The following is a 25,047-nucleotide window of genomic DNA, read 5'->3' as shown; positions in this document are numbered from 1 at the left end:
TTTACTCGTCCGAAATTTCATACAGAGTATCGAATCAAGTTTCACCATGTCAAGTTTGTAAAAGACCACGTAATTAATTATAATTACATCCGACAAATGAAAACAAACCAAGCTTGAAAGCGGCCTTGACATGATTCAATCCCAAATCTGTGCTTCATACCTCTTTATTATCGTTAAAATGAGTGCGTTAGCAATAAACAAGTGCTACTGCAATAGTTTTTTGTACTGATTATTAAATGATGCTCCATGTTAAAGTTACACACAAGAAAATCACTTAATTTATTGTATCACATCATAGATCTAGCAAATTATGACTTATGTATGTCTTCAGACACAATCAAGTAAGTTACTTGCATAAGGCTTCTGTTATTATAAATAATCATTTGTTACATGTTCTTAAAAATGATACTTTCAAATACAAAAAAGAAGAAAGGAAATCAATATGCCACTAATAAGTGCGAGCAAAACTCAAGTATTTGCGAGCATGTATGTGTGTGATATATAATAAATTAATAATTTTTTTTATTGTGATTGTTTTATAATGTTTGGACTACTGAATCTTGTTTTATTAGGTATAGGAGAAGCAGGAGTGGATGAAGCAGAGTTATAGCTAGTGCCTATGGATAGCTTGGACTTTTTATCATTTTTTAATCTTTGGCATTCTTTAGTCATCTTCACATTTTCTTGTTCTAAGTACTCTACTTTATTCTTCATATCAATCATACGTTCTACAAGGGCATTGAGTGCATCTTTCGACATCATTTGCTGGTGTACTAAATCATCGTTCTCTTGCTTTAATTTGGTATTCTCTTTACGGAGTTCTATGCATTCCCTTTCATATTTCGTGTTATGAAATGCGCTTTCTATTGTCATCTTCAACACATCTCTTTCTGCTTCCATATCCATTTTATCCATCTTGGCTTGATTCAACTCATCTTTTAGTGTAATTGCTTCTCTTTGCATTTGCGATAAAGCTGATAATAAATCCTCAATTTGATGATGCAGTTCAGATACAGTTTGCTCTCTCAATATGGATATCGAATGTCTCTCAGATTCACTACTCTTTTTGGATGCATTACTACCATTGACGCTACTATACCACGACATTGTCTTCTTTTTCCTGCTTTTGTTTTGACTACTGCTGTCATTGCTAATCTTTGACCAAAAATTGAAGCGAACAGCAAGCACTTGTTCTGTTTGTTTTTGTTCTTTTTCTAACTCTGTCACATATGTCTCTGCTAAATGGTCCATTTTCTCCTTGGTGATGATATCACTCAATTTTACAGCATCTGATATAACTTGTCCTGGATCACTGTTATATGCATCGTACAGTTTATTAGATAAAAAGTCCAAAATATCTTCAAACTCTGTAAACTGCATCAATATTTTCTTGGATCGTTTTAGCATTGCGATAGACACGCGCATAATTGTTTCTGCTGCACCTTCTGCAAATACAACATCATAAATTCGTAAGATAAGCTCCATAGGAAAAGCATAAGCAAACAGTGTAAGGAACCATTGTGATGCATACATGGGCACATTGACTTCGTGTAATGTTAAGAAATCAGATAAATCAGGTAATATTTGATCTAGTAAGCTCGAAAATTGGTATAATCGAAGCTGTAAGCCTTCCATATTTAAGGTGAACATTGTTCTCATTTCATATGTTTCCATAAGTCTATTTTTTTTTCAATAATTAAATATTTCTCTTTTAACTCCCTAGCACTAGCTTACCTTACAAAAACACAAAACGCTTGCTGCTCTGGCATCTGGATGATCATGTTAGTTTCCAATGGTGCACATCGAAATGGGAAATAAGTTTTACATTTAGTAATAAAGGCCCTACAAGGAACGCTAATCCTTGGCAATATCCTACCAGTGAATCATATAAGCTATAAGCTGATAACACTCGCTCAAGTGATTGCTGTCCATGTCCTCCTTCCTGCTTAAACATCTCAATGCCTGGAAAAGTACGAGCCAAATCTCGTTGAATAACCCTTTCATAAGGTGAATTTTCTGCTACAAGCTGCTCATACATTGTTTCTAGGTTTAAAGAAGCCGACTGTGTCATGGCTTGCCAAATAACGCCTCTAACTTTAGGAGGGATGCCTGCTCGGAGCTTCGCTGAAACAAGATGAGATAGTTTTAAAGCAACAGAGCTGAAATCTTCTGTCAATGCTGTCCAAAATTCCCAATCAATATTCTCATCAACTTGGCCATCTACTGCCAGCTTTTGAATTGTTGAAAGGTTGGCTTTCAGCTGATTGGATTGAATACAAACGGACTTTGGGTCTTCATCCAATTTAGCGTTTTGCTTTTCGATCTGAGCAAGAATGAACTCGATCGAATCCTAAAGAAAAAGAAAGGTTGAAACCAAGTCTTTTTCTCTTCTTATTTGCTATTATTACTTTACTTGAGGAGGTATTTTTGCATTCTCTTCTTCTAATCTCGGTAATAGTTTTAAGTCCTTTTTAACTGCAGCTGAATTAAAGCTATTGGTCCTTCGGCGGCTCGTTGGACTGCCTTTCAAGGTACCGCTAATTGTTCTCGTGGGCGAAAGCAAATTATGTCGTATAGTTGAACTTTTTGAAGCTCTGAGATGAATAGGTAAACGACAATTATGCTCTTCTTGTTGCTGTTGTTGAAATGCATCCGCCGATTTTGACATTGGGAAAAAAAGTGAAAGAAGATAAAGGAACAAAAAGTCGGACATTCTGTTGTACGATTTTTTAGGAAAACTTATCAAAGCAAACAAATGTTGTAGCAGCATCAATTAACTTATATCATTCGATTTTTACTCTTAAAGGAATAACAAATTTGCTTATTTCGTAATTTCATCTATTCAGCTATCTATACTATTGTACCTTTCTATCATTTTAATCATTTTAACGTTTTGTTGCTTATCATGTTAACACGTTGGTTTGCAGCACGCATAACTCCTGAACAGATTTCTATTATTATTTGTTTATATAAAGTACATGATATTAATTGACCTGAAGTGGTCCTTCTAGTAAGACTAGATGCTTCAAATTACAAAGTCTATTATTCCGTCGCATTTTGTTAAATAATAATCCGAATCGCCACTAGTACCTGATCAGTTAAGCATTATTTTTTGTCCTACGCTTAGGTTGCTGGCTTTACTATGCTGCGACATTATGCAGACGTAATGAATCGTTGTGGAATGTCACAGGTAAACACAACATCCTTATATTACATTATTAAGTAAAGGTTGGTTATAAGGCTTATATATTCGTTAACTATAAAAATAGTGCTTAATTTATTGATGAAAACATTTTCTTAGTATTTCTTTACAGTCATTCCACTGCTACTTGAGCACTTTTTTTGTTCCTTGCCGTTGGGTTGTGACAGTAGGTCAGCTAAGTTGTGGAAGTAGGCAGCCAATCTCATCATTTATCTTTATCTTTTTTTTGGAGTTTTTCTGTTTCTCAGGCTCCTTTTTTTGTATCTTATATCTTTTTTGTACTTGAAGATGCAATAATGACTTTTTAGTCGCCTGCAAATATCTTTTTAAATAAAACAAAATCTCTAACCTGAGCACTTTTTTTGAAAAAAGTGGTAAGACTTTAGAGAAAAATAGCTTGGTCTTTTGGACACAGTTTGGCCCAAAAAAGGGAAGTGGATTGCACACTTCTTTGAGAACAAATTGATCAAAAAAATAAAATTAGCTTGGTCGACTATTTGAATCTATAAAGTGGGTCAGGTACAGAAGAAAAACGTTTAGATGGGATTTTTATTGAGGCAGCTATTAAATTGATTAATGGAATACTTAATAAAGTGTTGCAAATGTTCATCAGGAACAACCTCACTTGCTTCGGTGATTCTTGAGTTGAGGGATTCAACATCACTGAACTTTGTACGCTTGACTTTGCTTTTCAAGACAGCCCAAAATTGCTCAATAAGATTGAGCTCAGGTGAGTATGGGGGAAGATATACTGAGATATATCCCCTTCTGATGATGATTGGGTCTATCATGCTTGGTACATGGATTGGAACATTGTTCATAATGATATATAGATGACCAACAAAAAAAAAAAAACTAAATTCAACCAATCAGCGCTCGTATTTTCTTAAAAAGATGAATCGGCAACCTTGCCGATTCATTTTGTTTCAGCTTCTATTCAAGCCTCACTATGCAGGTAACTAATACTTTTTTTATTTAGAGCAAACCTAACGGTGGAGGGGTATTAGATTAACTTTAATATGACGGAGCTAAATATTTAATACCTTTTGTGAGGATGTCACTTTATGGTCCCTTTTAACTCATACCCTATTAAAATTTCAACACTATATTTTTTAAAATTGACGTGATCTCTGACGATGTTTAAGCAGCTATAGCAGAACGATTCAGCAAATTTAAACAGTTCCAAAACGTAGCAAATTAGTATCTTTTTGCTTTGAAAGGCTTTAATCTTGAATATGACGAAGAAACCCACTATGTCAGGTCACTTTCTGGTCATAAAGTTGTCAACCGAAATCGCTTCGGGAATCATCTTCGTCTCATTGCAGATGGCTTCTTGTAATCACCAACCTACGACAAAAAACTTCTTGCTGCCGCTTCAGAATGCGCCGAAGCGTATTTATTGGTATTATTAAAGTCATTTAACATAAGGATTACCGCTTTCTTCAGTGTAAGTACAAGACTACTAGCAAAACTAGATTTTTACCTTACCAGAAAATAGCAGCTGCCACCCACCAGGTAGCTTATGAATACGGATATCACTCTGTGCACTTCAAAATCCATGGTGACTCTGTCAACTGCGTAGATGAATATTTTCGTATGTCAGAAAATTCAGCGATGTAGTTGAAGTTGTTTTGCATTGTTTATCATAGTAAAATTCAGCTTTATTTAAACTAAAAACGCAATCATCCATCAACTTAGTGCATTCTCAATGTACAGAGAACTCAACTGAATGCATTCTGAGGTGGCATATAAGCGAGAGAGTTAAAGATCCATTATTAAGACGATTTACATATAGCGTTACACGAAAGATAATAGGTCTGATAATAAGTTGTTAACTTTAATAGGGCCGCTAATAGGGTCCGTTGGGTTTGCTTTCAGGACCGTTGGGTTTGCTCTTACCAAGCAACTAAACTAACAGTCCATTTTTAAAAGATCAAGATCTTCTACAATTTATTATTCCACAAAAACATCGACCAGGAACAGATCTAATGTCGAAGCTAATGTTACAAGATAAAAGAGTGATGAACCTAGTTCTCGAATCACTTGTTGGTAAAGATACCGTTGAATGTTATGTTTCTAGTCCATGTAAATGGATCGATGGTCGTCATGCCGATGTTTTGTATACTTCAATTGTATCACCCTCAGGAGCCCTCTCCCCTGTTATCATGGAAGTTCAAAACGTTGTGGACAAGCAGTTTATTCGCCGTCTCATAAAATACTGCAGCCATGTCATCGATAAATATCAAGTCGAACCTGTTGCTTTGACAATATGTATAAAATCAGCAACAAAAGAAGTAACAAGTAAACTTCATGAAACAAATAAAGCAACATATATGAAGAAGCTACCAAGCGACGATTGGGCGCAAGCTCATTACTTCATCAGCGAAGAAACAATTAAATCGTCTCTTGAAGCACCCTTAGCCCCAATGATTGCCTTGGGTTATGTGATGATGAGACAGCAGGTATCTCTGCTTGGCCTGGAAAACAGAAGCGATCCAACAGTTCAAATGTTGTACAATATTGCCAAAGAAATCCTCGACGATCAGATTCACAAAGAAGAAAAAACTGTCGATGTGTTGTTAGATGTCTGCCGCAACAACCGCGACCAATTCAAAAGAATCATAGAGGCATTGGAAAAAGACGGCAATACAAAGCGGGCACGCTCATATGCTGATGATGGTTTACTGTATGCTGAAACATGCATACAGAAATACACTCATCGAGCATCGAGCTTTACCATGCCAAACCGTTGGCTTTGCCAGAAGGAGTGACAGAAGGAGGTAGTAACAGCAGCAGCAGCCAAAATCCTTTGCGGGTAATAGACCCTGAACGAAAGATGACAGATTTGGAGTGGGCAAGCCAATATGTTGAGCAATGCAAGGCTGAGAAAACAAGAATGAATTGGCAAGCTTGCTTCGCCAAAGGACAAGAGGCCGGTTTTTTCGAAACCTATGCAAATGCTCAAAGCTTGAAGAGTATGTATAACAGTCAGAAATCGAAAAAATAAATAAATCGATACCATATTGCTATACTTTTTATACTGTGTTTTCACTCTCAATTTGCCTATTATAAAAAAATTCCGCACAAACACTAAAGCGACCACAATGGTTCTTTATTGAAGCATTTAGTAATTATATTGATCGAATGTATGTACAGTCAGACGAGAAAAAAAAAAGAAAATACGAGCGCTGATTGGTTGAATTTAGTTTTTTTTTTTTTGTTGGTCATCTATATATCATTATGAACAATGTTCCAATCCATGTACCAAGCATGATAGACCCAATCATCATCAGAAGGGGATATATCTCAGTATATCTTCCCCCATACTCACCTGAGCTCAATCTTATTGAGCAATTTTGGGCTGTCTTGAAAAGCAAAGTCAAGCGTACAAAGTTCAGTGATGTTGAATCCCTCAACTCAAGAATCACCGAAGCAAGTGAGGTTGTTCCTGATGAACATTTGCAACACTTTATTAAGTATTCCATTAATCAATTTAATAGCTGCCTCAATAAAAATCCCATCTAAACGTTTTTCTTCTGTACCTGACCCACTTTATAGATTCAAATAGTCGACCAAGCTAATTTTATTTTTTTGATCAATTTGTTCTCAAAGAAGTGTGCAATCCACTTCCCTTTTTTGGGCCAAACTGTGTCCAAAAGACCAAGCTATTTTTCTCTAAAGTCTTACCACTTTTTTCAAAAAAAGTGCTCAGGTTAGAGATTTTGTTTTATTTAAAAAGATATTTGCAGGCGACTAAAAAGTCATTATTGCATCTTCAAGTACAAAAAAGATATAAGATACAAAAAAAGGAGCCTGAGAAACAGAAAAACTCCAAAAAAAAGATAAAGATAAATGATGAGATTGGCTGCCTACTTCCACAACTTAGCTGACCTACTGTCACAACCCAACGGCAAGGAACAAAAAAAGTGCTCAAGTAGCAGTGGAATGACTGTATGTTCCTAACTTTCCATATATGGGTTGCCAAATTGTGTCTTTTTCAGTAGTCCATTTGCTTCTGCTTGCTATCTTACGCTTTTTTAAAGTATTCAACCGTCCTTCTTTTATTAGCAAATATCACGTAGTTTTAACATGATTCTAAAAAGATACTGCGCACCACCCAATTAGAATTGATACAGAAGCTAAAGAAAATGATTATTGTATCATGCTAAAGTATTAAGCAATAATTGATTTTTAACCACATAGAGAAACATGGTATTCTAAAAGTCTTTACTACAACATATTTCGTTCTTGCACTTCATTGTTTTATTTACTCTACTCTTATAGAAAAAATATTTGTATTCTCGCGTTTGTATCTTCTTTAATATATTCTTTATTTGAATTTGTGTATAGCTTTTCATTTATTGTACTGTTTTGCTTCATATCCTTTCCATAAATATAAATTGTATAAACTCAGGCTATAATTTCTTGTTTGTAATGTCTATTACAATTTTTCACAGCGTGGGATGAAAATGCTATTCATGCGGCCTTTCAAATATAACTTTAAGCTTATGAAAGTCCTAGCTTTCAATCTTTTTCCCTTTAATCACCCTAATGACTGTATCGACGTCTGCTATTTTAAGCTTAATTCATAATGAGGAGGATCAATACATAGAGGTTTCCCAAAATTTATGGAATGCAATCGCGCCAGCTAATATCAACAAAGGTAGTTTTTTTTTTCTTTTTTATTCAAAAGTAAAGCATAAATTTATTCTAAATGAATACAATGTATTGTTAGAACACATTGCTGTTTCTATTATAGTGCCAAGCTTAAAGCCATGCCCTTTGACGAAGAAGAAGAATTCACAGTCAAATCTAACAGCGTTTCTTGCAAAATGTAAACCTACAAAAGAAGGGGTAACGAAATATGTGGTAGAACCTTTGACTGTCAATCTAATTTCTCTATGCAGAAAGGCAGAAATATAGTCTATGCAAGCAGTCATTTAATAAAATCAATTTATGGTCAGGACGTATTATCTCGGTTAGACGAGGAAGAAGATGAGGATGACACCTGGTTGGATAACACGGGATGCTTAGTTGAGATCAAAGCAGTAGAGTTAATAGAGTTAGATGAGGTGATCTTGGGAGCTTTGAACAAAGAATCTTATACATTTGCACAAAAGGGTAAAAAGAGAAAATTAAAAATAAAAGTAGGGAATCATGTAAAAAACTCAATCCAACTAGATCATAGTGCTTTATCGACCTTGTTTTTAGAAAAAATCATTAGAAGCTCCTGTCAATATGAGTTTGAAGGAGGGCTTTGTTATGAAATATTGATGACAAATCCAGTGAAACAAGGCTACATCTATTCATCAGAGCGAACTAAAGTCTTGGTAGTTGATTTGTCGGAATCAAATGCTGATGAAAGGTCAAATGGATTACTCCCTACGTTAACAACTGTATCATTCAATATATTAAATTCCCGAAAAGAGCCTAATGTCATTGAACCACAAGAGTTTTTTGTAAGAGTATTGGAAAAGAAATGGCCAGAAGCAAGGCTATGCCCTTTACCTACTCCTCAAGAAGACGATGAGAACCGTGTCTTTATGAGAATAAAGGATTTGGCAAAGTGCAATATCTTTAGTGGAGATTGGGTGCTTGTCAGCGCAAATGAACCAAAAAAGTCTAGATTATGCAAAGTTTATGGCGTGGAGGATGCATTGGAAGATCAGTAAGGTTTCTATGTGTTACATTAATTCTCAGGATTTATCTTTATGTAAAATTTAGAGATATAGTCTACATACCTCCAGCACTTTATTTCAACCTTGAGCTTCCTCTCGCACCTACACCTATAGAAAACGTAAAAATAACGATTACTAGGATAGAAAATCCCCCGGCTGATGGCGCACCCATTTCCTCTGCTGTCACTATTGCCCGTGTCGCTTCCCCAACATCTATGGATAAAGCCTTACAATCTGTTTGCCTCGATTCATTAAAGCAATGGTTTGAGCAAAAAGAGCGTATAGTTTGTAAAGGCGATGTAATAGCCGTTCCTATCAATGAAGATAGTGCTCGTTTAAGGACTTTAGATAACGACTCATACCTAAAATCATTATATGAAAAACCAACTACTCTAGCCTATTTCAAAGTGGTTCGCCTTGACCTTGGTGATGACAGCAACTCGCAAGTTCATCCTTCTTACTATGGATCTGGACGACGAATTATTCCTAGCAAGACACAAATGGTACAGACAGGTGTTGAATACTCGCGAGTACCTACAGGATCAATTTCACACTACTACAATTTTGTGGAACAATTACCCTTAATTAGATCAAGCTCTTTTGCCTACAATCAACTCTACGAACTGGTATCTTCTTCTCTGCACTTTGTTGACCTTGATTTTGAACTTTCATGTAATGCTCTCTTCCATGGTCCTCGAGGTGGAGGGAAAAGCACTTTGGTAAAAGAAGTATCAGAAGCCCTTGGTGTTCATGTCTATGAATTTTCTGTTTATGATATTCTATCTGATACAGATGCAAAGACTGAAGCGTATCTTCGAGCTAAATTTGATAAAGCAGCTGCTCTTGCACCTTGCGTTATGTTGATAAAGCATATGGAGGGACTTGCAAAGAAAAGCGCTGTTGTTGAATCAGGTCAAGGTAAAAACTCAATGGCAAAATGAAAAAAATGTATATCTTCTGAGTGCACATTTTATTAGAACCTTTGTTAGCTACTGTTTTAGAGAATTGCATAAAAAATGTCAATTCAACCCACGCTACTACTGGATATCCTATTATGGTAATTGCAACAACCGGTGACATTGATGCTTTGCCATCCAGTGTTCTTTCTTGTTTCAGACATGAAATATACATTCAGGCACCGGATGAAAAAACGCGTTTGCAGATGCTTACCAACTTATTGAGTGATAGTCCTTTGGCTCCAGATGTTTCTTTATCTAGTTTGGCCACTCAGACGGCTGCTTTAGTAGCCAAAGATTTAGTGGACTTGGTGGCGAGAACAGGCGTGCTGGCCTTGCAACGAGTAGATCGTACTATGTAGGTGTAAACCATATGAGTTGCGTGTAGGCCAGAATAATACATTAATCTATTTTTTTTTGACAGCCATCGTAAAGCAGACGAACCAGAGAGCTCAACGTCCGTTCCTGGCATGAACTCAATTACTGCTTCAGACATCCAAGCAGCCGGTATAACCTTAACCGCTGCTGATTTTGACGCTGCTTTAGGAGAAGCAAGGGCTAGTTATTCTGATTCTATTGGTGCACCTAAGGTAAACTTTATTAAGACTAAATACATGCTCTTATATTTCATAATTAATATTGTTTCATATTCCATAGATTCCTAATGTAACTTGGGACGATGTTGGTGGATTAGCTCATGTAAAAGATGATATTCTAGATACAATTCAACTTCCGCTTGAACATCCAGAGCTATTTGGTGCTGGACTTAAAAAAAGAAGTGGTATCCTCTTGTATGGTCCTCCTGGTACAGGAAAAACACTACTGGCAAAAGCTATTGCCACATCGTGTTCTCTTAATTTCTTTTCTGTCAAGGGTCCTGAGCTTTTGAACATGTACATCGGTGAATCTGAGGCAAATGTTCGTAGAGTATTCCAGCGTGCCCGTGATGCCAAACCATGTGTCATTTTCTTTGACGAATTGGACTCTGTTGCACCCAAGCGAGGTGAAAAAGGAGACTCTGGAGGAGTTATGGATCGTATCGTAAGCCAGATCTTGGCAGAATTAGATGGTATGGGCGAAGGAGGAGAAGACTCTGGAGCAGGAGACGTATTTGTGATAGGAGCAACTAATAGACCGGATCTATTGGATCCTGCATTATTACGTCCTGGCAGGTACAAAAAAGAACACATGTACTTGTATAAGGACAATGATAACTAATATCTACAAAACTAAGATTTGATAAGCTACTATATCTAGGTGTGAGCCAAGACCACGAATCGCAATTAAAAATTATTGAAGCATTAACAAGAAAGTAAGGCATATATATTAGTCAATGAGCTTGTCTCTTAATTTGTTTTATAGGTTTCGTCTCCATCCTGACCTTGATCTTCATAGAGTTGCTGAACGATGCCCATTTCATTACACAGGCGCAGACTTTTATGCCCTCTGCTCAGATGCTATGCTGAAAGCCATGACACGCGTTGCTGAATCAATCGAGACAAAAGTGAAGAAGTTGAATGAAGAAAAACGACCAGGTCTTCCTGATCCAGTAACCTCACAGTATTATCTGTCACATTTAGTAACGCCAGATGAAATTGCAGTCCAAGTAGAAGAAATTGATTTTATAAAAGCTTTAGATGAACTTGTTCCAAGTGTTTCAGCAACTGAACTAGAACATTACTCTAAAGTTAGAGAAAAATTTGAAAAAGAAAAGTAATAAAAATAAGACACACTCACTGCTTCTTATATTGTATCTGCTTTTATAAATGTTTTACAAGGTTATTTATTGTATATTCTCTCCCAAAATAAATACTTGTGAGGCTATCACGAATTGATTTAAAACATCATGACATATTTAGTATACGATATGTTTACAAATATATGCTGCAGAAATTAGTTACATCGAAGTTTTTGGGTACGTTTTGGGCTATGATAATGACGCCTAACAGTTTTTGCCTAAAATAACAAGTTATATTTCCATGTTTAGGCAGTCAGTACCTCTTTTGTTACACTAACTATTATATCATAATGATACTATTCAGGGAAAGAAAAAACCTAATAAAAAATTATAAATACGAAGCTATGGTTTATTGATTTTTATATTAAACATGCCTAACTCAACAATCGAAGATTTGAATTCTCAGCCTAAAGCCCGATCTGCTCATAACAGTAACGCCGAGGGCAGTGCATCAACTGCTACAAACAATATGGAGAATCATGATGATAACACTACTATTATTGGTTGTAGTGAACAGAATTCAAATGATACGGAAAGAGAGAATGACCATAGTCATTCAGAAGGACAAAAACAAAAACCTAAGCCAAAAAACACTGGAGGAAACGCACATCACATTGCGGAACATCCACCAATAGGTTTGGGTGGATTAACAGGCAAGCAGCCTGTGGGTGAAGTTAATTTTAAGAAATTATAAATAGTCGAGTAAAACTGTATATCTCTACATTGCAATTAATAAAGAATTTCTTTGAATACATGATGTCTATATAATACATTTATTTTTTTTTAATAATATTTATACATTTTTAAGGTCATCCATGCGTTCCTTTAAGCGTTCATAAGATGGTGTGTCTTCAAATATGTCCTTTACTTTTCCCATTAAGCCTTTGAGAATAAGACGCGATTGATAGCGCCAATCTGAACATATGGGCGCACCATCTTGTGTTTTATCACCTAAACTTTCATACATATCTACAGTTTCAAGTGCAACGGTAGTAACATCTTCAAATATGCTTTCTTCAGTCTCAATTCGAGGATCATGCATGACAGATCGGTAAGCTTTAACGGAGGTTTCAAGGGCTTCAGCATAGCGCTTCTGCCACAAATAGAACTTTGCACAAATCATCCAAATGTCTGGTGAGTTTGTAATTCGGCTCAAGATCACATCTTCTAACAGACGTTGGACATGTACAGACAAACGAGCGCCATCTCTGTCATGAGGATCCTTCCAATTTTGAACTACACTTTCTATAATCATACGGAGCACACCAACATCTACAGCTTTGTCTCGTACCTTATCCCATCGAAGTTCAACCACACGCTGCATGGCGTAAATAGAGTCAGCAAATTGACCAACGTCGATTGATACAAACAACAAGTTCTGCCACATTCTCCAATCATCAAACTTGATTCTGGTGGCACGCTTGAGAGCCAAAAAGGCGTCAGTCTTCTTATCCATTTTAGTATAAATACTAGCCAAGTTATTCCATGCTTCTGCTTGTTCATCATCCAAAAGGACTACCCGTTGAAAGGCACGAGCACTAACTTCCCAATTTTCAACAACCATAGCAGCACAACCAAGAATGTACCAAGAGCTTTCAAAGAGTGGATTGATTTCAAGTGCCTTTTGATAACATTCGATAGCAGCCTCATAGTTGTTGTGTTTGAATTCATAGGAACCTAAGCTACGCATAGCACGAGCATAGTGATGATTGGAAATTTCCCAAGACTTTCGCCAATGTGCAGGTTCGAGTTCGAGATCACCCAAGATACACCAGTATTTAGGTGAATTGGGATTCTCCTCCATGAGGCGTTGTAAGATTTGCTTGGCTTTTTGTGCTTGTTCCATCATTTGATAACAAGAAATAACATCTTCCCACATTTCGAGTCTTTCAAAGATGTCCGCCGCTGATCGAAGAACACCAAGAGAAACAAATCGACGAGCTAACTCACGCTCCATTTCCCACTTGCTAGGTAATAACAGATCGTAAAAATAAGCAAGACGCTCCTGAACCGTAGAGTCTTCCACCTTAATTTGGTCTACTAGTGCTTGCAGTTGAAGAGCAGAACGTTCTACTGTACGGCCTTTGTTAGATTCAAGACGAGAACGTAACAAAAGGCCCATTGTGTGTACCATCCAGTTGTTGGCGTTTTCAAGTACACGAGTAACATAAGGAACCATCTGTTCTGTAGTAATACCATGGTCCGGATTGGTGTTTTTGACATTTAAGCAGAATGCAAGTAAAATACATTGATCAATTACATTCAAGTTGCCATGACGCTTATCGCTTTCTTTTTCATTCTTTTCGTTTTCCGTAAAGGCAATCTTTTCCAATACAGTATCATCATTCAAATCCAATGTTTCGGGCTTTGTTACTTCTATATCTGTCTTTTCTTGATCTTTACTTTCGGCCAAAACAACCAATTGAGAAACATCAAATGTTTGAAACTTTGTACGGCGGCCAAGAGCACCTGTGAGAGACCAGGTAAATCTTGATTCCTTTTGAGCTGATTCCATACTTTGTAAAGCTTCTTTGTCTTGTCCGTAGTAGCTGTGGATCAAACCAGTTTCTAACTGATGACGGATCTTAAGGTGTCGGCTACCTGGTTCTTTATAATTATCTATAGCTTCAGCACTTGCTTGAGACAAAGCAATCAATTCATTCTGAAGTGAGCCAGTGAATTCGTCCAACAGTTGTTGTTGAATAAAAGTAGCACGCATCGACCAAAATGATCCAGTCAAAGTATCTTTGCAGGAAGCTGATAATAAAGTGAGAGCAATAGCTAACAATCCAAGTTGCTGTGTGAGATGATAAACTTCTTCACTGTCGGCTGAAAGAGATTGAAGACATGCCTTGTGTATCTTTGTTTCAAGTTCTTCATTCTTTTCATTAGAGAATAGCTCGGAGACTGTAAATGAAAGTATAGGTCCAGTCCAATTGATTTGAATGAAGCTGTTGAGGCAGGCAATACCAGTGGCCAAAATTTGAAATCGAACAGTTTCGTCTTCCAAGTTTAAAGTTGAGAGTCTGTCTCTGACCCATTGTTGGATATCGCCGGATTCTGCCAAAGGATTGGTTTTGGCATTTTGAAAAACAATGCTGTTCTTTATAACTTGAGCATATTGTCCCTTTTGAATGTCGGATACAAATGAGCTGAAGATAGAATCAGAAGCAGGGTATTCAGTGCCGAGGACGAGAGACTCTTCTGCTTTGGAAAAAGCCATATTAGTGAGAGTTAAAAAATAGGCAAGTATAATTGTTTTTTTTTTTTTTCTGCATAGATGTCAAAAAATCATACAAGCCACAGCCAGTATTTGTAAGCTTATTGTTCCTGATGTTTCCATGGAAAAAAGTTGAACGAATATATTACTAATAAGCATCAAAAGGCATGCGATTTTACCTATAAAAATCTCGAGCAATCAAAATAAAAAAATAAAAATAAAAAAAGTAACAATAGTCATCAAATTTGACTTTTGTTGAAAAATGTCAATATGCTCAGTTATATTGCATATTTTGTATTATCATTGCTTTTAGAAACCCATAAGATGCATTGCTAGACTAAAATACATGATCCACAGGAGCATCTTTTTTTTCGTTATCATCCTCTTAAGCAAATTCATACTCGAATCTGACAATATAACTCTGCAAAGATATAACGTTCGATGATGTTTAGGAAAACTTGATTTTGCAGCTCATATTTTGCGGAAAAGAAAGGAAATAAATATGAAATTAACAAAGCTAGATGCTTTTGTTAGCATAGAAACTCTTCGATCGTATGTCGATCGACTCGACTTTAAATCGTACAGAGCAGCTCACAAGCATAGATTGACTGCAAGTCACCGCAAAAGTAGGCTTCGCTGGGCGAAGGAACATCTCAATTGGACCGAAGACAAATGAAGTAACGTTATTTGGTTTGATGAGCCACGCTTTTGTGTGCAAGGCAGTAGACACTATAAAAGAGTACTCGGGAAGGAAGGAGAGCGTTATGACGAAAGAAATGTAGTATCTACAGTCAAGTAGGGTGGTGGTGATGGTAGTGATGTTATGGCTAGGGAATGTTTTTGGGGAGAAGGTTTCGGACCTTTAGAAATTAGTGATACCAGTTTCGTAGACCAAGAAACATATATCAATATTTTGGTCAACAGATTTCATCCTTGGTTTACAAATGTCACATTGCATCAGGAGAGGGATTTTATCTTCCAAGAGTATGGAGCTTCCTGCCATACAGGTGGTTATGCTGGATGGTGGAAGGAAACCCACCAAATCAGGGGTTTTGAGTACTGGCCTGTCCAAAGTCCTGGTTTGAATCCCATTGGGCATGTTTGGAATGCTCCTGAAAGGCGAATTGAGAGAAAAAGATCGTCGGTCAAAAACTTGGAGCAATTGAAGGCGGCTCTAAGAGAAGAATGGGAAAGAATGGATGATGAGTTTGCCGACCGATTAGTTCGAAGCATGAAGAGACGATGTGAAGCAGTTATCAAAACTAAATGTGGCGTAAGAGAATACTGAAAATCATTTTATGAATATATTCTTAAAATAAACATCTGAACCTTTCTTTTCTCAAAACTTGAAATCCCAAGCTTAAGTATACACGTATTAATTGGCCTTGAACTTACATGCCATATTTTTTCAAAATTTTGTTCCCAAAATTTATTTGATGTGGTTGTATTAGAATTTCGTTCTACATCAAATGAATGTCAAAACAAACTTTTAATACTTTAAAATACTAACAGCCAGTAGGATGCAATTACAGTTTTATTTTACATTTTAAAAGACATGTGCATACAAGTAGGACTTAAATAGATCATAATTTTGTTTTAACGTTTATGTAAGAAAAACCAGCTTTCTAACAAATGGTAACCGTAAAGGCTCTTGTATTACACATAAGCACGCTTGTAGCGTCATCATAGGCGTAGCTGTAGACATCTGGACAGACGTCTTTTACTTGTTTAGTATAGTGATTGGCATGACAGAGATTTTGACCATTATAAGAGCCAGTGCAGCAAAGTTCATCCGTATTGAATTTAGTACAAGCACTCTTACAACCCGATACTTTACCCTTATCATCATAAGTCTCCCAACCAGAAGGACATTTGGGAAGCTTTTTGCAGCTTGCGGTTTTACACATGCGACCATTAGTGTCTCCCTTTTTGCTCTTGGAGACAGGCTCGATTACCATGGGTAAGTTGTAGCCATCAACAAAGGAAATGTCATAGAATGTACTACCAGAGGCCAAAAAGTGGAATTCAGCAAGAGAAGCAGGGGAACCCATACCTGAATCAAAGCATTTGTCACCTGAACAATTTTTTCTTCCCCAAACACGGCCACTCCATCCAACAGGAGGGTTGATTTTGTATGTGCTATTGGCAGAAACACTGACTACCTTACCAAACCAGTCAACATCCTTGGAGTGTCCTACTTTTAAAGTGGCATTGCATCTATTCTTGACAATGATGGTAGGTTGGCCAAGACTATTTATATCAGAGGGTGCAGCAAAAACCATACTGACCAAAAGGGTAATGAAAGGGAGGAATGCAAACATCACAACAATTCAAATAAGGAATGTGATACTTTAGAAAAAGAAGATGTAACAAAAAAGATAAAAGGTTTGATCTGTGATGTCCCTTATTTAAATACAAATGTTTGAAAAGATTATAAAAAAACTTCTCCAATGAAGATCCTATCTTTAAAATTTTTTATAGGATGAATTTCAGTATCATTTGATCAGGGGCCCGTATGTATCTCTCAGCTCATTACTTATAAATACCATCTGTTTCTCCTTTCTGATTTCCCTTAGTTAAAAAGCATTGCTTTTTTGAATGAGTCTTCAAGTAAACAAGTAAATTTATTTTCTAACGTAACAAAAAGGAACTAGCATCTCAACGGACATCAATTTCAGGAACCTGAAATTTACTGGATTTGAGATCTAGTGTAACCAGAATTACATCTTTTCAATATCATGTCCGTGCACAATAAAGAATGGCTCTATGTCGGCTTCTCACGCTAATTATTATACAGAATGTTAATAATTATCTATTATAATACAACGTAATATAATATCTAATATGACTTGTATGAAAGAAGAAATCAATTCACAAATTCTTTTTCAGTTATAAAAATAACCTGAAAAGCGCTTTTTAAAAATCAGCAAATATCCAATTCTCGATTTTCTAAGGAATCATGTTTTTAAAACACATTCTTTTTACAGATTTACAAGAAGATTCAATTGAAACTGTTGCTCTCGCCATACAAAGCCAAGTGATGATGTATTAAAAAGAAAGAAGTGATGTCTATGCTCGAAGAGTTTATCAACCATATGAATTCAAGTTAAGAAAATACTAGAGGTGATTTGCATAATTTTTACTGAATTTAATAATAAAAAAAAAAACAACCAATTCAGACCTATTATTAACATAATCGAAGCATTTTTACTGTCTTTTTATTAAACTTTACATTTTTTTTTATAGGAGTGCATTTCATCCTTTTTGAAGTTGAAGACTGGGTTTTATAGATAGCTTCCAAATAAGGAATATGTGTGACTTGACTATAAAGATGCATAAATCTCGCTTTTTGGTTTCTTTTAAAAAATTAAACATAGAATGAGCGATTTCGACATTGTTGATTCGGGAAACAAAAAGTCTTTTATAGCTTCCTTAAATAAACGTATTGCTGCAACATAAATGAAGAATGACACGCAAAAAGCTTATCCTTTCTTTACGTAGGTAAAAAATTTGGTCTGGACGATTCGGACTCTTCTGAAGAAGAAGGGTTAGTTAAAAAGCAAATAAAGCCAACAAAGCATTTTCATAATGGGCTTGCAAAGACAGAGCAAGAAAATGTACTTGACTATTCAACAAAGACAGATAGCGCCTCCCAACCAACAATACCATCAAATATACAGAAAGGAAAAGGTAGAGCGCACGATTCGTCAATACGCAGCGTATCAACTCAAATCAATACAACAAGCTCAGGACTGCCTGTAACATTGTTAAATCAACCTATTTTGTATAATAAGAAAAGAGGTTGCAGTAATTGTATAGCCTTAATTCATTTTCAGTTAAAATAGATTGTCGTCATCGGAAGAAGAGGAAGAAATAAAGGAAGTGCGTTCAGACTTTGGGGTTGATGATTTGGATCCTGATATAGCAGCATACTTGAACGAATCTAGTGAAACAGCAGTAAAACCAGAAAAAATCAGTATTAAGTTACAATATGTGGATGATTCTATTCAAAAATATGAAAATAAGTTATTAAAACCAATGATAGTGATTGTGATGAATGTAAGAGGAAATAATGTTCCTGATCGACTTACAATATAACCAATTACTTTTTGTATTTTCAGGATGAACAATTTGACAAAATCTTAAGCACATTTTGTAAACATAAAAAATTAAAAAAGCAGGAAGTGATACTGAACTATAAAGAGGACAAGGTATTTCTTAGAGGAACACCTGCTGGTATTGGTATGGTTGGACCCGAAACTCATACGATGTGTAAGTGACTTTTATTCAAAAAAACTAAAAGAGACAAATGATTTTTTTAGATGTCTATCCTGTGCAAGTATGGGAAGAGAAACTAAAGAAAGAAGAAATAAAATTAAAGAAAAGATTAAAACTAAATCAGAGTGACGATGCGATGGAAGAAGAAATAAAGGAAGAAGAAGAGGATGAGAAAATAATAATAAAGCTAAGAGGAGATGATGGAAAAGAGATTAGTGCACGAGTAAAAAAAGTAAGTTTGTGCATGGCAATGATTACAATTACAATTAAACTATAATCAGAGCACATTATTATCTGCTGCTGCTGAAATGTACAAGAAAATAACAAAAATTGAAGGAAAAATTCAGCTTTATTTTGAAGGCGAACCGTTGAATCTTGGTTTAACAATAGCTGATACAGAATTAGAAAGTGAAGATTTATTGGAAGTTGTTATAAAAAATTAAAAAAATTTTAAACTTAACAAAACATGCCTTTGCTTATAAAATATGCTACTTCATTCCTTTTACTTTTCCCCTCTTCTCTTCCTTATCATTAATGAATCGAATATCTTTTCTTATTTTTATTATCTTAACAATCGTTTATGCATTGAATCCCGAAACTGCAAGTAAAATCAATCCAGAATCGATTACGGAAAATACCATTCCAAAAGGTAAAAGAAAAAAGGAGATTGAACTTGCCTTATTAAAATAATACATGTAGCCTTCAGATCATTTAAACCCAAGATAGGGATCAGGGTTCAATATGAAGACACCACTTTAGAGAATGGAATGGTACTCTCTGAAGAGCAATCGAGTCAAATGCCACTAGTTTCATTTGAATTAGCGTCTCCTGATAAAGGTTATACATTGATTATGGTAAATCTTTCTTCATTCTCACAAGGAAGCTGGCTCTAATAAACAAACAAAAAAAAAGTTTGATATAGACACTGGACTTTCTCATTGGGTTGTTACAGATATTCATGGTAAAATACCTATTTGATCTTCAGATCTTTATCTTAATTCCTTATCCTCCTCGATAACAAAAGGTGTTGAAAATGGAGGGACATCAGCACGTACTCAAATTCCTTACAAACAAACTGTACCTAACCATCGTTACCTATTTACTGTATTTGAACAACCTCAAAAGGATCAATCGGTGATCGTAGACCGGTATTTTGACATCAAGCAATTCCTTGAACAGAATCACCTGCAATTAACCTCAGTTTTATACATGAAGCAAGAAAAGAAAAGAAGGCGTGAGAAGAGAGTAGACGAAATATCAGAGGTTGGTCACTTTGTGAGCGATTTGGCAAGTAACGTGATGGGATTCTTAAAAGCATTTGGTATTGAGCCTGGAAGAAAGAGTGAGAATTTTAATTTTATTGATCAAGGCAAAGCAGCTTTTGAGTCCTCCTTTAATTCAATGAAAAGCGCTCATGACAACAAGCAAATGCATGACATCAATCCTGTTTCTAACCTTTTTTATACAAAGAAACTGCTTCCTACAGCAAGTGTCCCAGTCAACTCTCATCAAAGTGCAAAAGAGGATAATCCTGCTAAGGCTGTTGAAAGTGTGATTAGCAAAGTCTTTCGTGATATTCAAAATAATGCCTCTGCCCAGGCCCAACCAACAGCAGTCGCATCAGCTCAAGTCTCCACTCCATCTATCAGGAAAAATCCAAATGAGCCCATTCAAATCGATAAGAATACAAATCCTTGGTTCTTTGGTGGTCTCCAGAACGTGATGGATAACGTTTCGGATTTTCGCAAGAAAATCGCAGATAAGTTGAAGGAAAACTTGGCTATGGAAGAAAAATTAGCTATGGAAGAAAAATTGGCTATGGAGAAAGATGAGGCCAATGAAGTACCATAAAATGTTTATTTAATTGTTATTTTCATTTAGATTTTTTTGAGAGGTGTAAACTTGCTATCATCAAATCTATAGACATTAAAAAAAAAGTATATAGTTTCTTTATCAAATACATTTATTTTTATATTCTTTTAAACAATTCAACTTTAGAGGGAATGTTAATTTTGCTTTATCTAGAAACTTGATAACAAGATAGATGCTTATTTTCTTTTTCAAATGTAAACCTCATGGGACTTTGCTTCTGATCTACTATTGTTATATTTTTGTGAGCTTTGTCGTATTATTTTTTACAGGTTTTCGTAAACTCAGTTATGGTTACTGAACGTTATCAAGGGAAATGAGAGGGGGAGACGAGACAGGGGATAATGAATAAGACGATCCTGTTACATGGATATCAATACCCTATTTTTGTACAAGCATCATAATACTTGTCTGCATAACACAAACATTCATAAAAATAGAGAGTGACTATGTAAATTCAATGCATAAATTATCCCACACAAAAAAAGTTTGCTTTTGATTTGTCGATATATGCATCACAAGGGGTGTCTTACTGTTATCATTTTTTTCTGTAAACCCACAGTCTGTGTATTTTTTTTTTCTTGACCCCTTTTTTCTTCTTTTTCTTTCATTCTTTTTTCATCAAAATCAAAAGAAAAAAAAATGTATCAAGACGATGATGATTCAATAGCAAGTTCTTTTGAAGAAGAAGACCAAATGGAAATATTTATTGATCGCTGTTCTATTTGCTTTGATGCGCAGCATAATTTGTGTGTAGAAAGTTGTCGAGATCAATTTTGTTTGGAATGTTTTATAAAGTAAGGGTAACGATAGCAACAGATTTATTAGTGCTAAACTACAATCAGATATATTGCTCAGGTTGTAAAGTCATCATGGGGTTTGAGTGTGACTACAATCAAATGTCCTGTTTGTAATGAAGTGATAAGTAAACAAGAATGGAGTCGATATGTGCCAAGGTCTATTGTAGAACTCTATGATAAATATAATGCACCTTACAAGTCTTATACTCGTGCCTGTATTCATTGTGAAATAGAAATAGTTCCTTGTGTACATCAACCTACAGTCACCAACCTCCATCAGCAATCCAGGTAAGTTGATGGTATCCTTGATCATTCTCACTTATACACAAATAGCATTATTTGTGACTTTTTAAACATAATGTTGTCATCTTGTCCAAAACAGGAACAGCACATCGCAGACAAGGATCACAGAGCGATTTATGATTGGATCAGACTATTTAGTGAACAAAAGATAAATGAAACAAAGTTGATGAGAGTACATAAACAGTTGATAAAAGATATATTTCAGTTTGAGAGGAGTCATATTACACATTACAGTACAAGCAAAAAGTACCAACATCATTATTCATATCAAATCTCTCTTTTACTATTAAAAGCTGCCACCAATCCTGATGTCTGGAAACAACTACAGTTTAATCACATCAGCTTCTTTCCAAATATGAATTGGTAACGATTGATCGTATCATGATACCTGTGCTCATTGTTTACTGTAGCTCTAATTGTCAGTCTTCTATTTGCTTACATTGTGGATATGATTCACATCAATCTTTAACTTGTGAAGAAAATATGAAGCATTTAGTCATAAATACAAACTTAAACAATGAAATAAAGAATACTATCGTTTGGAAGCTAGAGAACAGGCAAGTTATTGTGAATAATATCATCACCATACATTAATACAATAACAGTCGTCAATGCCCAAACTGTTCGATTATGATTAATAGGGATGAAGGATGTAATAAGGTTGACTGTTCCTATTGTGGCCATAGCTTTTGTTGGTGTTGTAGATCTTCCTGGTCTGACGTATGTGTAATCTTATCTATTTATACCTGTGTTGACTTCTTTATATAAAGGGATGCGGATTTTATAGATGTTCGACTATTACTACCATTACAGACTATAACTCAACACGTTCTGACTACAATAGTAGTACTAATAATAGGGTAATAATCTGTCCTTTATTGTTAGAATTGATCGTATAACTCTTTCATAGACTGAGATTGGTGTACCAGATATGAAGAATATCCAAGAAAGAATTTATCCAGACAGGCAATCTTCAATTTCATTCAACTAAAATAAAAAGGAATTGACAGGTTTCCTGTACAACATAGAGTCTTGCATGGTTATTTGAGCAGTCTTTTAAATACAACTTTTTGTCTTTCCTCTTCCTTTATTATTTTTATTCAGATACCGCCGCACTATTCCACAGAAAAATACATGGACAAGAACGGAAGTCAGTAATGTATCATTATGAACAGATCAAAAGACTGATTTTTAATGAAATATAAAAAAATATTTAAATCCTTGAGACGATACTAGATGTTTTTTGTGCTTGGTATTGAGTTAATATGTCATCTATATACTCTTTCTGAATTCACGTTTAATATCTGACATAATACAGTGAATAGCCATGTAACAGATACCATATGCCATAGGCTTGGTTATTATAGATATGATTTATTGTACTTTACAAGTATTTAAGAGTAGATGAGATAATTTCGTTTTTAGACAAGTGATGGTGCTTTTGTACTTGATCATCTAAAAGTTTCAGAGAATTTGAAAAGGTGTAATTTTTATTTTTTAGTATTAAAAATTTGTTACCTTTTCATACAATTACCAATGTGTTCGAGCTAGTTGGGTAATCCATTAATGATTCAGATGTTTTAAAGTTGGCTGCTAGTCATATTATTTGGCAGAAGTAAAAATTAAGTCCTATTTCTGGTAAATATAATGCGTGCAACACTAGACTTTTCTTCAGATGTTGTTTGCAGTTTTTTCCTTTTCTATTCTTTTTCCTAGTAAAAAGGCAGAAAGATTACAAGAAAATAAAATTGGATGATGAAACAATTCTTTTGCACCTAAAGGACGAGCATCACTTGATTAGGAAACTCTCAGTCTGAATAAAGAAGTCATCAAACTACAACTAGATGGTTGAACACATCTATGCAATTTTAAAATGAAAAGAGAAGAGCAGACGAATGTGCTTTTAATGATTGTAATAGACATTAAACAACAAGTCTATGGGAATAGCAGGAAAAGAAAAAGTTCAGATAAACAAAAACCACAAACTCCTTTTGATTTTGGATTATAAATTTGAAATAGACGCTTTTCTCTGATATTACTGAAAGTTAGACAAAGTCACTCTGTAGCCTATACATGTTTGATGAAAGCATAATGGAGAATGAAAAAGTTTATTTTGTGAGGCCACGAATATCGATGATGGAAAGGATTGTAAGAAAAATAAATATTTTGTTGTATAATCATTCCTTTGATTGTATTCAATAATCCTTATCTAATGTGTCTCTGTCTAGTCGATTTTCTCCTTGTCAAGATGAAAGCAATTGTTCTCTCGTTAAATCCAATATAAAACAGAGATTAGTATCATCCATGATGCTAACAAGAATAGCAATAGAAATGAGCATGACTTGATGAGTAGCGTAGCATCAAGAATCTCTCCTTTGTGAAATGTAGTTTTGACTTTAGCAAGTGTCAAATTAAAAGATTGATTCAATTAATAAAAGAGTTGATGGAATCTAACAATATAATTCTGCGGCATGGAGTTATTTTTACTTATTTTAAAGCATAAAGTAGACCATTTGTACGCTGCAAACCGAATACCATATGCTTGTATCCTTCCTACAATATCAAACTTGAATTTCATCAAGAAAGTTTGCAAGATTCTTTTATTTTCCAGCAATTACATAGGGCATTTACCATTATCACTAAAATACTAATAATTAATATTTAAAGTCTATTTTGCACAAGATTGTCATCAGTCAAGTTCAGAAAGAATATCCAAAGCTATCCGTTTACAATTCGGCGTTAAACATCTTTTGCACTTTTGTAATAATTCATTATAGAATACACCAAGTTGCTTTTTTTAAAGTAGTCTAAATTTAAAATGGAAATACTACAAAGACACCTCTCATCCACACAAACAAGTAAAATGATGGTAAAACTAATTGATTTTAAAAGTAAATAATAAGTCTGATACTTTGAAGTGAATAAAAGATGATGTGAATTATAAAATACATTGTTTTATCAAAGCTTTTAGTAGTACAACAGATAAGCTACTTTTTTTTTTTT

General features: G+C 35.1%; 10 protein-coding genes across 10 annotated transcripts; 7 read left to right on the top strand and 3 right to left on the bottom strand.

Moving 5' to 3' along the window:
• Positions 1-522: 522 nt before the first annotated feature.
• On the bottom strand, positions 523-2,713 carry RO3G_11763 (uncharacterized protein; the record flags this gene model as incomplete). The annotated part of the gene is made up of 4 exons (XM_067666347.1): positions 523-1,678; positions 1,735-1,769; positions 1,877-2,350; positions 2,414-2,713. 4 exons carry the CDS (start codon positions 2,711-2,713, stop codon positions 523-525), a joined length of 1,965 nt encoding a protein of 654 aa, XP_067522448.1.
• A 1,383-nt stretch (positions 2,714-4,096) lies between these two features.
• RO3G_11762 (uncharacterized protein) lies at positions 4,097-4,541 on the top strand (the record flags this gene model as incomplete). The annotated part of the gene is made up of 2 exons (XM_067666346.1): positions 4,097-4,157; positions 4,423-4,541. The coding sequence occupies 2 exons, from the start codon at positions 4,097-4,099 to the stop codon at positions 4,539-4,541; spliced, it is 180 nt and encodes a 59-aa protein (XP_067522447.1).
• A 682-nt stretch (positions 4,542-5,223) lies between these two features.
• Positions 5,224-5,973, top strand: RO3G_11761 (uncharacterized protein; the record flags this gene model as incomplete). The annotated part of the gene is made up of 1 exon (XM_067666345.1): positions 5,224-5,973. The coding sequence occupies one exon, from the start codon at positions 5,224-5,226 to the stop codon at positions 5,971-5,973; it is 750 nt and encodes a 249-aa protein (XP_067522446.1).
• A 2,502-nt stretch (positions 5,974-8,475) lies between these two features.
• On the top strand, positions 8,476-11,553 carry RO3G_11760 (uncharacterized protein; the record flags this gene model as incomplete). Its single annotated transcript, XM_067666344.1, has 6 exons — positions 8,476-8,870; positions 9,020-9,798; positions 9,870-10,194; positions 10,261-10,426; positions 10,494-11,008; positions 11,199-11,553. The coding sequence occupies 6 exons, from the start codon at positions 8,476-8,478 to the stop codon at positions 11,551-11,553; spliced, it is 2,535 nt and encodes an 844-aa protein (XP_067522445.1).
• Positions 11,554-11,944: 391 nt separating this feature from the next.
• Positions 11,945-12,268, top strand: RO3G_11759 (uncharacterized protein; the record flags this gene model as incomplete). The annotated part of the gene is made up of 1 exon (XM_067666343.1): positions 11,945-12,268. One exon carries the CDS (start codon positions 11,945-11,947, stop codon positions 12,266-12,268), a length of 324 nt encoding a protein of 107 aa, XP_067522444.1.
• Positions 12,269-12,367: 99 nt separating this feature from the next.
• RO3G_11758 (uncharacterized protein) lies at positions 12,368-14,797 on the bottom strand (the record flags this gene model as incomplete). The annotated part of the gene is made up of 1 exon (XM_067666342.1): positions 12,368-14,797. One exon carries the CDS (start codon positions 14,795-14,797, stop codon positions 12,368-12,370), a length of 2,430 nt encoding a protein of 809 aa, XP_067522443.1.
• An 820-nt stretch (positions 14,798-15,617) lies between these two features.
• On the top strand, positions 15,618-16,082 carry RO3G_11757 (uncharacterized protein; the record flags this gene model as incomplete). Its single annotated transcript, XM_067666341.1, has 1 exon — positions 15,618-16,082. One exon carries the CDS (start codon positions 15,618-15,620, stop codon positions 16,080-16,082), a length of 465 nt encoding a protein of 154 aa, XP_067522442.1.
• A 337-nt stretch (positions 16,083-16,419) lies between these two features.
• RO3G_11756 (uncharacterized protein) lies at positions 16,420-17,076 on the bottom strand (the record flags this gene model as incomplete). The annotated part of the gene is made up of 1 exon (XM_067666340.1): positions 16,420-17,076. One exon carries the CDS (start codon positions 17,074-17,076, stop codon positions 16,420-16,422), a length of 657 nt encoding a protein of 218 aa, XP_067522441.1.
• Positions 17,077-20,371: 3,295 nt separating this feature from the next.
• On the top strand, positions 20,372-20,923 carry RO3G_11755 (uncharacterized protein; the record flags this gene model as incomplete). Its single annotated transcript, XM_067666339.1, has 1 exon — positions 20,372-20,923. One exon carries the CDS (start codon positions 20,372-20,374, stop codon positions 20,921-20,923), a length of 552 nt encoding a protein of 183 aa, XP_067522440.1.
• Positions 20,924-21,583: 660 nt separating this feature from the next.
• On the top strand, positions 21,584-22,196 carry RO3G_11754 (uncharacterized protein; the record flags this gene model as incomplete). Its single annotated transcript, XM_067666338.1, has 3 exons — positions 21,584-21,738; positions 21,787-22,029; positions 22,124-22,196. 3 exons carry the CDS (start codon positions 21,584-21,586, stop codon positions 22,194-22,196), a joined length of 471 nt encoding a protein of 156 aa, XP_067522439.1.
• Positions 22,197-25,047: the final 2,851 nt, after the last annotated feature.

This window comes from Rhizopus delemar, genomic scaffold, assembly GCF_000149305.1.
Source record: "Rhizopus delemar RA 99-880 supercont3.9 genomic scaffold, whole genome shotgun sequence".
Lineage (NCBI taxonomy): Eukaryota > Fungi > Mucoromycota > Mucoromycetes > Mucorales > Rhizopodaceae > Rhizopus > Rhizopus delemar.
This window is presented reverse-complemented; position numbering and strand designations above follow the sequence as displayed.